Raw genomic sequence first — 13,544 nt, 5'->3', positions numbered from 1 at the left:
TACATTTACTGAAAATAATCTACTTAAATACAAATCATAAATCTCATTCACCCGAAAAGCATCCGTCATGTGTGTCTTTCACAAACTAGTGACTTACACACACTATTGTAAGAATATATGCTTCAACTCTACCTTGATTTTGTCCTCATAGAGTCGCTCTTTCTGGACCAGGTGGGCTTCCATCCTCTGCGCTGTAGCCTGAGTCTCCCGTAAGTTTTCCTCAAGCTCCTAAACACACAAACACCGTCAGATAACAAGCAGATCCAATCACTTTCCAGCAGTAAAATCCCATCAACAGGTGAAGAAGTAAACTTGCTTTGAGAAGTTGTGAGCTGCTCAATGGGACGACATGAAGGTGTGTGCGTTCCTCACTGAGAGGTGCAGAGGTGTGTGTGTGTGGCAGCAGATGGGACATCCTGTTAGTGTGTGTGTGTTTGCTCTGTCATATGCTAATCTGTGGGAAACCGAGAAGACAGACGCACAAGGATGATGGTGCAAAGACAGACGTGAAGAGAGCCCTGTGTGTGGGTTAGGGGTCAGCTGGTTAAGGAGGCGTGTTAGTGGTTTAATCTTTGCTAGTCTGATCCGTCTCTCTCACCAGTATCTTCTCAGCCATCTGTTGGATCTGTTGGGATTTGGTCTGGATGTCGTCCTTCAGTTTATTCTCTCGACGCTCTACCATCTCTAGACGCTTCACTTGGTTTTCCAACGTCTTCCTGCCCTCCTGAACATAACAGAGATATTAAGAAAGTAGTGAGTTAACAATTTATTACAATTTTTTATTTGAATTTGAAAATTTAGGTTTGAACGCAGCAATAAATTACATTTTAACAGATATTCACATAGGAACAGTTGTTTTAAATTCTAAGAATATTTTTCCATTTTTACTGCATTTTTAATTTTTGAAAATTAGGTTTGATCGCAGTAATAAATTCCATTTTAACAGATATTCACATAGAAACAGTTATTTTAAATTGTAATAATATTTTTAATTTTTGAAAATTCAGGTTTGATCGCAGTAATAAATTCCATTTTAACAGATATTCACATAGAAACAGTTATTTTAAATTGTAATAATATTTTTAATTTTTGAAAATTCAGGTTTGATCGCAGTAATAAATTCCATTTTAACAGATATTCACATAGAAACAGTTATTTTAAATTGCAATATTTCACAATTTTTACAGAATTTTAGATATTTTTTAATTCAGGTTTGATAACAGCAACAAATTACATTAACAGATATTCTAATAATAAACCATTATTTAAAATTGTTATAATAATTTACAAATTTTGATGTATTTTTAATTTTTTTTAAAATTCAGTTTTAAACACAGAAATAAATTACAGTTAAACAGATAATCATTTAGAAACAGCTATTTTAAATTGCAATAATATTTTACAGTTTTTATTGTATATATTACCATTTTAAAAAAATTTAATTCAGGTTTGAACGCAGCAATAAATGACATTTTAACAGATATTCACATAGAAACAGTTATTTTAAATTGTAATAATATTTTACCATTTATATTGTATTTATTACAAATTTTTAAAATTCTGGTTTGATCACAGCAATAAATTCCAATTTACCAGTTATGCAAATAGAAACTCATTAAATTGTAATCATATTTTACCATTTTTACTGTATTTGTGAAAATTCGGGTTAGATCACAGCAATTAATTACATTTTAACAGATATTCACATAAAATACAATTATTTAAAATCGTAATGATATTTTACAATTTTTACAGCATTTTTAATTTATTTATTTAGACTTGGTAAGCAGAAGAGACTTCTTTCAAAAACATACAAAAGTACCAACCCCAAACTTCTAAACATTAGTGTGTGCTTATTCTAATAAGAATTATATAACAAATATAAAAAAAATAAGTGAAAAGTAAAATATTCAGTTGTATTACAATTATTAAAAATTGTCACACAAATAAAGTTTTAACAGACATTCACATAGAAAATTATTTTAAATTGTAATAATATTTTAAAATTTTTACTGTATTTTGAATTTTTTTTAAATCTGGGTTTGATCGCAGCAATAAATTACATTTTAAAAGATATTCACATAGAAACAGTTATTTTAAATTAATTATATATATATTTTTTAAATAATTTTTGAAAAGTCAGGTTTGATGGCAATAAATTACATTTTAACAGATATTCAAATAAAAAACAGCTATTTAAAATTGTAATGATATTTATAAAAATGTACTGTATTTTTAATTTCAGGTTTGATTGCAGTAATAAATTCCATTTTAAAAGATATTCACATAGAAACTGTTATTTTAAATTAATTATATTTTACATTTTTTACTGCATTTTAAATTTTTGAAAATCTGGGTTTGATTGCAGCAATAAATTCCATTTTAACAGTTATTCAAATAGAAACTGTTATTTTAAATTGTAATAATATTTTCACATTTTTACTGTATTTTTGATTTTTGAAATTTTGGGTTTGATCACCAAAATAAATTATATTTGAACAGATATTCACATAGAAACTTTGTAATAATACTTTTAAAAAAAATGTTGCCTCGCAAATAAAAGTAAAAACAAAAATATTTTTGCTCCCTAAAAACGGTTTTCATTTTCTTTATGCAACTAAATTTTTTGTCCTTTTTAATTATGCGAACAATGCTCTGGACATTATCTGTCTGTATCATGAGTGAATATCAGCCATTGTAAATAGTGCAAAGAGTCCTGTCGTACCTCAGTCTCTCGCAGGCGTCTGCGCAGTGTGTCGCTGGGGTCAGATTTGTTGCGCAGACGCTCCAGTTCTCGTTCCAGACGCTCTTTGGCCTGACGGATGTTCTGCAGCAGCTCCGTGGCCTCTGTGCTCGCCTTCACCGCCTGCAAGATCAAAGGTCAAACATGTGCAAAGCTCATTACAGGGGCAAAATATGAATGCATTATACGCATTACTCATGCAACACTTAGTTTTAGACCAAGAGGTCCATCTGTGACCTTTAGATCCTCTGAAGTTTAACAGCAAAAAAATGAAAATTCCATGCAGACGCTTGTGTTTTTGATCTCTATGTAAGGTTAAGCGCTATTGTTAGCTTTTGATTAAACATCATTTGAATTAAACACAGCACCTTTGAGAGTTTATCCTGCAGCTCCTGGATCTTCAGCTGCTGCTCAGCGTTTGTCTGGAACACAGAAGCTCATAAAGTCACTCTTATTTCACACACCGTGACGATCACAGCAGACGAGTGTGTAATTAGAGGAAATTAAAATGTCAGCGCAGGTGAAGCCAATGACAAAGCAATGCTTCAAAGAGACGTTTAGCACCTGGACGGCCAGGAAATTGTAGAAATGATGGCAGTGTAGTGCATTTAAACTAGTGATGCATGATTTATCGCTGACTGTATCGGTACAGTAGTTATTTGTCTATTTATTAATTGCATCATTCAGAACAGGCTGATATGAAATGAAAAAGCATAAAATAAAGTAAAATAATAAAATAAAATAAAGTGAATTTTTTAAAGAGCATTTTTTATAAATATGTGGTCGCTTTGACCAATTGAAAATGCAGGTTGGATCACAGCAATAAATTACATTAACAGATATTTACATACATTTTAAAGTGTAATAATATTTTAGTTTTTACAGAATTTTTAATTTTTGATAATTTAAGTTTGATCGCAGCAATAAATTACATTTTAACAGATATTCACATAGAAAATGTTATTTTCAAATTGTAATAATATTTTAGTTTTTACTATATTTTTAATTTTTGAAAATTTGGGTTTGATCACAGCAATAAATTACATTTTAACAGATATTCACATAGAAACAGTTATTTTAAATTGTAATATCATTTTACAGTTTTTACTGCATTTAAAATTTTTCAAAATTCAAGTTTGATTGATGCAATAAATTACATTTGAACAGATATTCACATAGAAATTGTAATTTAAATTTTAATATTTTATTACTACTTGATATATATATTAAAATGAAAAAATGTTGTCTTAGAAATTAGTTGATTTTTTTCATTTAATGTTTATAAGTAATAACATATTTAATCAAATGCTCAATCTTAATGCACAAAATAACAATATGAAATAAATTGCAATTTTTTATCAATGCATTCTATCTGAGAGTACAGCCCTGACAATGAATTGAAAAATTATGTAGTCAACTATTTTTTTTTTTTTTGAGGTGAACTACCCTGTATCTACAACTCTGGTAAAAACATTATGTATATATTTTTTAAAAGGGTATTTCTACAAATACGTGGAGGCTTTGAATAGCAAATGCAAACTATCAGTAAAACATGGCACTTGAGTGTCTAGTTTTAATAGATGAGCTTATCATCACATTTGATAAAAACATTTATTCATGAAGAAGTGTCCTCTCAAAATGAAAACTACTTGACCGGAGACATATTTCCCAGCATGAAGAGCGCAGTGAGCATCATTGAGGATGATTGACACCCACATCAACACAGGAAAAAAATGATTTTTACTCACTATAGAAATTTCAGTGACTTTGAGATTTGATTACTTTGTGTGGTTTTGCAGGCCTGCTATTTCCCAGTTTTGCATCACTCTGGGAGCTGTGCTGGTTTATTAATAATAATAATAATTGAGCACCTGTATGATCTTACAGTGACGGCTCTCGTGGGATCTATTTGAGCTCTCAGTCAGAGATAAAAGAGCCCACAGGGACGTCCTGTCCGTCCCAGAGAAGAGGGCGTTTAGCATGGTTTGAGTCTAGCGTATGATCTGATGACGGATGAATTGTTGAGACTGTGCGGTCCACCGGTCTGCTCAATTATTCATTTGGAGGGACACAAACAGATTTCAAATGAATTTCGGTCACTGAGTGTTAGATGGTGATCTCTACCTTCTCCAGTTTAGAGAGCAGTTCCTCCACCTCCGCTTTGCCCTGCTCCTTTGCCTGAACACAACACATAAAGAACAATCCCTTACACACAAATGAAGTCTACTGTATGTATCGGCCAGAAAGATGCATCATATTTTGATAACAGCATTTTCTGAGTATAGCTATATGAATAATGACACATGTTGTGAGAGAAAGAGAACAAATAGAGAGCAAATTTTTGATTTTGCTAATATTTATTTTGAAGAAAGATAAACATGTATAGTGATGAAAGCTTAAATATTAAATGTCATGGATGAAAATTTACTGATAAATATACTGTTTTTAAGAGGGGGGTCAAATTTCAATCAATTTTCACCTGAGATTTAGAGTGAAGTAACAGGGGGGTAAAAATGACTTTGGAAAGATGGCAGCATCATAATGTTATTTTTACAGAGATTGGTAGCTCTATTAGTCAAATCTGTTGACTTTAGCAATCTTTGTTGCATTATGTGCCAATGGTGACCATTCAAGAATGAGAAAAAAGTTTGCATGCCTGTGACTCAAGAAATATAAAAAATATCTTAATGCCATTTTAGATATTGGGTCTTAACAAACTTTCCTTTTGGTATCTTTATTTTTAAGGCCCTATGAGATTTGGTTCCAGAGATATTGGAATTTCAATATGGCTCCAGGAGTAAATCGTTAAAATGTATATATTTTCAGCGGTCAAAAAACAAATGTGGGTCTTTGTCTGAAGAACATCTTCTGACATTGTTATTTAACACAATATGTATCAGCTATATACAAAGTAACCAACATTTGGTTTTAAGAAATGGGTAATATTCAACCATCTGGACATCATTAAGATCCCCATTTCTCTATAAATTTTTGTACGGCCTTGAAAATTAGGATACAGACAGAAAAGTTTATGAACAACTAGAATCTAAAATCATATTGCAATATATTTGATACTTCTTGAGTTATAGGCACTCAAACTTTGGAAAAAGAATAATTTATGGCCTCCAGACAGGTATGTTCAATGCAGTTTGACAAAAGGAAACGAGATACAGCTCTAGTTTCAATATTATTTGTTATTTAGACATTCCTCTTTAAACTAAAAGAAATATCATTTTTTTTCTAAAGTGACACACATTTGGTTTTTGACGACTGAAAATGTGTACATTTTAACAATTTGCTCCTGGAGCCATATTGAAATTGAAATATCTCTGGAACCGAATCTCATAGGGCCTTAAAAATAAAGATGCCAAAAGGAAAGTTTGTTAAGACCCAATATCTAAAATGGCATTAAGATATTTTTAATATTTCTTGAGTTACAGGCATGCAAATCTCGGTCAAAAACTGCACTGAAAGTGCCATTTCCCCATTCTTGAATGGTCACCATTGGCACATAATGCAACAAAGATTGTTAAAGTCAACAGATTTGACTAATAGAGCTACCAATCTCTGTGTAAAAATAACATTATGATGCTGGGATCTTTCTAAAGTCATTTTACCCCCCCCTAACTTGACTCTAAATCTCAGGTGAAAATTGCCATTTTGACCCCCCTCTAAAAAATAGTAGATTCTTCAGTAAATATTAATCCACGGCATTTAATATTTTGGCTTTCATCACTATACATGTCTATCTTTCCTCAGAATAAATATTAGCAAAATAAAACATTGGAGATGGGGACATTTTTAAATTTTGGTTGATTTGACATGAAATGCCCCTATAGTGGCAGTGATTGTTCTAGATTTTGGCATCATTATTTCTCACTGACAGAGCACTGACCTTCTGGATCCTCTGCTGGTATTCGGCTGCTTTCCTCTTGAGCTCTTCGCTGGTCTGCCGTGACTCTCGCAGCTCTGTTTCATACAGGTCACTACGGCGGCGGGCGGCAGACAGGTCCTCCTCCAGCTGTCTGATGGTCACCTGCATCTCCTCCAGCTGAGCGTGATACTCCTGAACACATAGACCAGCATGTCACCACATTTTCTCAGTAGTCTCAGCCTCAAACGATACACCTACGGACCGCTGGCTGAATGTCTGATGCATATCTCAGACAAAATTGGAAACACTTTAGGAGTTTTGAAGTCGTCATTGGATTGGTTGAATCCCTCATGGGAAACCGGTCTGTTAATGTGGGAACATTTCTAAGCCTCTAAACATGATGCTGCACAAAACTAAATGTGATTGGTTGCTTTAGCTGTCAGTCATATGGGCTCTTGGGCAGGCCTTGGCCTTTCAAAGCAGCCAAGGTTCCCAGACCTTCTGCCGTCAGTCTGAAGGTCTGGTTATATGAGACTATGTTCTCAGTAACTCACAGAACAATCACTTTTACGGAAATTTCAATTGAATAACACACATTTATTATAATAAAAACCTTAGCATTGTCCAAGAAACACATGAACACAAATATCACAGCACATAAATATGATAATTAATCAGTACAGTGCTGATACACTGTACTGTTTTATATGAACAGTGTTATATTAATATTAATTATAATATTAATATTAATTAGCTTTTATATTTTCAGCTATTTAAAAAAATGTTTTTAGCCTTTTTAAAATACTTTTTTATTATAATTTAATTGTATTATTATTTATACTGTATATGTTGGCAAGCAACTGATTAAAGTTTAAAATATTAAAATATATAATATTTATTTGGATTTAATTTCAGCTTCATTTAATTTCAATTAACAAAATGTTTTTAAGTTTTAGGTAACAGTAAAAACCCAGGTTGTAAGAAGTGTTGTTTCCTAATTATTTATAGATAATTTTTTTAAATTAAAATAACTAATTAGCTTTTTTATACACTACCAGTCAATAGTTTTATAAATACAGATTTTCATGTTTTTTTTTTTTTTAAATAAGTCTCTTCTGTTCACCAAGTCTGCATTTATTCAATCCAAAGCACAGCAAAAACAGTAAAATTTTTAAATATTTTTACTATTTAAAATAACAGTTTTTTACTTAAATATATTTTAAAATAAAATGTATTCCTATGATCATATCTAAATTTTCAGCATCATTACAGTCTTCAGTGTCACATGATCCTTCAGAAATTATTCTAATATGCTGATTTGCTGTTCATGAAACATATTATTATTATTATTATTATCAATATTTTGAGTTGGGTAATTTTTTTTATTTTCAGGATTCTTTGATGAATAGAAAATCTAAAGACCAGCATTTATCTGAAATAAAAAACCCTTGTAACATATAACAATGTTACAAATTCAGCTATGAAATCACAGGAGTTAATTACATTTTAAAATATATTGAAATAGAAAACAGTAATTTTAAATAGTAAAAATATTTCCAAATTTTACTGTACTTTAGATCAAATAAACGCAGGCTTAGTAAGCAGAAAAGACTTCTTTAAAATACATTAAAAATCTTCATGTTCAAAAACTGTTGAAAGGTAGTTTTTATTTTAAGTTACTTTTTTTTTAGTTTACATTTTGTCAACATTATCTATTTTTTTCTTCTATATAAAGATATATTTTATCTTTATTTCAATTAGCAAAATGCTGTGATAAGCAGTGATATTTCAGTATTATTTACAGTATTATACTAGCATACTTTTTTCAACAATTATCTATTTTTTAGTTTTAAATTTGTTGTTCTTTTTAATTTTATTACTAAATTTATGATTTTTTAAAATAATTTGTTACATTTATTATTTTATTTTATTATTTTAAACTTATTTCAGTCAACATTTCTACTTGAAATAATTTATTTTATTTCAATGAACACTATGTTTAACGTTTTTAATATGTAAAAAGTTTTTAATAGTTATAGGTAACAATGGTAGCCCTAATTACGAGCAACCCAAGACATCCGCTTGTTTCTTCTCTGATAAAGCTGTGGTGTTCCTGTGAAATGACCCGCTGACAGCAGCCGGACGGGTTAACGAGGGTTTGAGCGAGTAAAATGCATTAAGGAATTAAACAAGCGGCTTCAGAGAGTGACTGAAATATAATGTGAATGATTACTGGCTGAGATTCTCTGTGAAGCCAGCAGGTCTCACGGGGTTAATTGTGCTGAGTTTAGAGGTCTGAGAGAAACACACACGCAAACCGACTGAACGCACTTTCACAAGCTCTTCACGTCACTTCAGTTCAACCAGAGACGGCATCTCAGTTTGGCTCCAGCGAGGAAACATTTAAGAGACAAATGATGCTTTAGTTGCCAAATTACAGGATTGCTCGATATAGAGACTGAGCCACAATCACAGTCTGAAAGATCCATCAAGTCATTTAATGCTGCTGTAAGTGAACCTTAATGCAAAATATCACTATTAATTGACAGACTTCAATGAATTATGTGTCCATGAAATATCACACTGCTCTGGTGCAGTGACTAGAGACTCCATAAAGCATTTAAAAATTGAAACTGCAGGTAAACATTTAAGCATAAATTAAAGATGTATAGGTATCTGAATTGCATTTGGATTACAGTTTTATTGTAAACAAACTAATTTAGTAATGCGGCGCATATTTTGCGTCATACATAAAATAAACGTAAGATTTCTGGACTCAAAAAGTCATAGCATACTTTATTAGCTATTTGTTATTACTATTAATCTATTTGGTTATATTTAAATAATCCTACTTTAAAATGCATGCATTTAAATGGCTTAGAATCAGCTATTATATATTGCATTTATTGCATTTGTGATCATCTCAGACACTTCTTTCAGAGATGCAAAGAAACAACATGCTTTTTAAAGACGCAGCCCTTATTTTGTGTGTGTTTGTGTCAGAGATCAGCGCGAAGGGACTGATTGTTAAAGGAGGATCTTGAGATTAAATCGGCTGATATTGATCGGAGGACACTGACAGTGAAGGCTGTGCCGTGGACCAGATCTGCTGAGACATCCACCAGTAAGACGTATAATTACTTCAACGAAACGAGAACAAAATGTCCAGCACTTTAATAAACACTTATATTCAACACAGGCCTTTTAGTAATCACAGTTATTATCAAGCAAACAACATTTAATGTTCTTCAGATGGGCAAAAGATCTAGCTCTACACAGATACACTACTAGTCAAAAGTTTGGACACATTTGACTTATTATTTTTTTATTTTAGTCAATTATTAATTATTAAAAATACAATATATTTTTTATTTTAATTGAATTGAATTTGATTTGATTTTTAAATCAAATTGTGCCAAGGAATGATTCTCAGCTTGTTTTTAAGAAAAACATTTGTTTTTTTTTTCCATTCCATTCTTAACGTCAGTTTTTCTTAAAAATAAAAAACTGAGAATCATTCATTGGCACAATTGGGAAAAAAAAAATAATAATAAAAAAAAATAAAATAAAAAAAATAATAAAAAAAAAATTTAAAAATAAAAATAAATAAATAAATAAAAACAAAACAAAAAAATAAATTAAAAAAAGATATATTGTTTTTTGTTTTTTTTAAATAATATTTGACAAAAAAAAAAACATTAAGTCGTGTGTCCAAAATTAATTATTAAATGTTAATTAATAAATGTTGCAAGCTACAGGATACACTATATATTTTTATTAATCAAGGACGCACTAAATTACTCAAAAGTGAAAGTAAAAACATTTATAATGATACAGAAGTTTCTATTTAAACTAAATGCTGATCTTTTGAATTTTCTATTCATCTGTGAATCCTTAAAATAAAATGTATCATGTTTTCCGCAAAAATATTGGGCAGCACAACTGTTTTCAACATTGATAATAATCAGAAATGTTTCTTAAGTAGCAAATCAGCATATTAGAATGATTTCTGAAGGATCAATGATGCTGAAAATTCATCTTTGATCACAGAAATAAATTATAATTTTTTACAAATATTCACATAGAAAACTGGTGTTTTAAATTACAAAAATATTTAGCAATTTTACTGTGTTTTGATCAAATAAATGCAGCTTTGGTGAGCAGAAGAGACGAAGTACCAATCCCACTTCTGAACAGCTGTGTGCTTATTTAAATAAAAAGCATATTACAGTATTTTATGATATAATACAATTCTGTAGTAATGAGTGCATGAGATCTAATAAGAATTAGTATTCAGACAATGGCTAGATGTATAGATAGCAATGGCAAACAGAAAACACCCAAAACAAAGATCTCTCTCAATCTGATGGCTTAGTTTTCTTTGTAAATCTTGACAAAGCCGTTCTCAGATCCCAGCATGCTCAGTGTTTAAAAACGATCTCGACACAGGTTTGCCAGCACAGGATTATCCACTAATTCTTGTTTCTAGTTCAGTGAGTGAAATATTATTCCCTATAATGCCTTGAGCTCATGTTCATTCACAAATACACAGAACCAACTCAAACAGCGTTATGTTTGCCTGACGATCTGCACTTCTGAGCTGTTTTCCCATCATATCAACAATCAGACTAAATCCAATTAATAATAAAACCCATTTTGACTTAATAAACCATTGCTTACTAGCTGTCACATCTATAGTCTGTGTTCAGGAAAAAGTGGCTCTTCTACATACACATGTATGTGTATGTATCAAGTAAATGAATAATAGATGATGCAAATGGAGGTTATAGTTACTTTAAACTGAAAAAGCCCGATTTTATTTCATGATATAGTCATTTTATTTCACAACAACAATTTATACCATGATAAAGTAATTTTTTGTTATTTTATCTTTATTTGTCTATTTTATCGTTATTATTAATAAGAACATAGATTCAAGAAACAAACTAAAGAACAAATATAATAAAATAAAAACTGACACAAATGAATAAATAGGGCCCTATAAAATGTTTTATTCCCAAATTCCACTAATTTTTTTTCAAAATCAATTTTATCCCATTTTGAATTTTTCTAGACTCTGTTTTAATAGTTTCATAAAAATATTAATCAAAAAGCATATCTAATTAATTAAAATCATGAAACATACACAATTTAACAGCAATTTCTTGAAAGTTTAACAATTACATTTTAAGGCACTATAAAATATTTTATTTATCAAATTCTGTGAATCTGTTTCTATTAATTTTCTGCATTTAATTTTAATAGTTTCATTGCATTTTAATAATCCAAAACAAATCTAATTAATTTATAAAGTTTTCTTAGATTTTTATAAAGAATTATTTATTTATTTATTTTTTTATAATTTTTTTTCCCCAGAAATACTGTCTTGTGTGTTTACAATTTGTCTTGTAAATAAATTCTGGTAAATATTTTTTCTGGTAAATATTGTTTTAATATTATGCTTATTAGTAGCAGTAGCACTATCATTACATTAAGTAATATTTCTGTCAAGTTAAACCAATCTTTTATTTTGACAGCTTGCTGCATTTTCGTTTCTGCTTGTATATGATATGAGAATGGTTTTTCTCAAAAGTAAAAAAACTACTATACTTGCTTAGCTTATTATTTTCTGACAACAACTGAAATAAGCGAAAAGAGTATGATGTTTTTGAACTGTCTTTCAATAATTCTTTTCAATAATTCAAGCTCATTTCAAGTAAACTTAAACTTCAAAAAGTCAAATTCAAGCACTTTAAGCACCTTGTACGAACCCTGAAAAAAGTCAGCAGAGCTCATGTACTCTTAAGTCAGGAAAAACACAAAAAGATGCTGAATAAGATGCTAGCGCTTCATATTAGTATTACGCTTAAAATGACCCTCCATTATAATCCTGCACAATGACCCAGAGATAATAAACAATTACGGCTGTTTCCATGGAAACGACACGTCCAATGAGCATCTCCCGCTCTCTTGTCTCACAAGACAGTCACAGATTCATCCTCCTCATAAAAGACTGAATCAAAGCAGCTTTGAGCGAAGATCTTCGGCTGACGTGTCTGTAGAGATGAGCTCTGACTAATATAATTAACTAAAGCCAGACTAGTGATGAAACAAGTAATACACAATGGTGATTTACTGTCTGAGAACATCTGACAGCTCAATAAATACACTTTCCATTGATGTATGGTTTGTTAGAATAGGACAATATTTGTCTGAGAGACAACTATTTGAAACTCTAGAACCTGAGGGTGCAAAAAAATTGAGAAAATCTCCTTTTAAGTTGTTCAAATGCAATGCACATTACTAATCAAAAATTAAGTGTTCATATATTTACTGTAGGAAATGTACAAAATATCTTCATTGACCATGATCTTTACTTAATATCTTAATGTTTTTTGGCATAAAAGTCGATAATTTTGACCCATACAATGTATTTTTGGCTATTGCTGCAAATATACCCATGCTACTCAAGACTGTTCCTGAATCAACAGCTTTATGGACCTGGAACAACCTGTTTGTTATCAACCTATTAACCCATCATTTTAGCACTAGTTAATGGACTAATGGTTAAAAAACTATGTTTGTTTGTCAGAAATCTTTTTCCAAGACCAACATCCTACACTGTAACACATGTTTGTGTAACACAGTCACTGACAGGACATTATACTGAACAAATGACTACACACGCAAAGGAAGAACACCCATAAACCTGGAAACCAAGGAAAAAGCAACACGATTTGCTTGTGGAGGAACTTAATGATGCGTGATGATTTGCGATTAGCCGGCGTTTAGACGAGTCTCCTCAGCCTGGCCTCAATTACGGGATTCAGTTCTGCAAATGAACGGCTGATAAAGTCGAGCTAATGGAGGCGCTGCAGGACGCCGTCGGACCGATGACTGATGCGGACTTCATGTAATCAGGAATGT

General features: G+C 30.9%; 1 protein-coding gene across 1 annotated transcript in view; it reads right to left on the bottom strand.

Moving 5' to 3' along the window:
* Window positions 1-13,544, bottom strand: part of LOC141334939 (citron Rho-interacting kinase-like) — a 55,894-nt gene that overhangs the window by 833 nt on the left and 41,517 nt on the right. Inside the window, exons 10-15 of the mRNA XM_073840162.1 lie at window positions 6,639-6,809; window positions 4,868-4,921; window positions 3,112-3,165; window positions 2,726-2,866; window positions 599-724; window positions 133-228 (exon numbers count right to left, since the gene is read on the bottom strand). Coding sequence (XP_073696263.1) covers window positions 133-228; window positions 599-724; window positions 2,726-2,866; window positions 3,112-3,165; window positions 4,868-4,921; window positions 6,639-6,809 — 642 coding nt within the window. The remainder of the gene's footprint in view (window positions 1-132; window positions 229-598; window positions 725-2,725; window positions 2,867-3,111; window positions 3,166-4,867; window positions 4,922-6,638; window positions 6,810-13,544) is intronic.

The sequence above is a fragment of the Garra rufa genome, chromosome 5, assembly GCF_049309525.1.
Source record: "Garra rufa chromosome 5, GarRuf1.0, whole genome shotgun sequence".
Lineage (NCBI taxonomy): Eukaryota > Metazoa > Chordata > Actinopteri > Cypriniformes > Cyprinidae > Garra > Garra rufa.
Note: the sequence above shows the minus strand (reverse complement) of the source record. Positions and strands in the feature narration are given on the sequence as shown.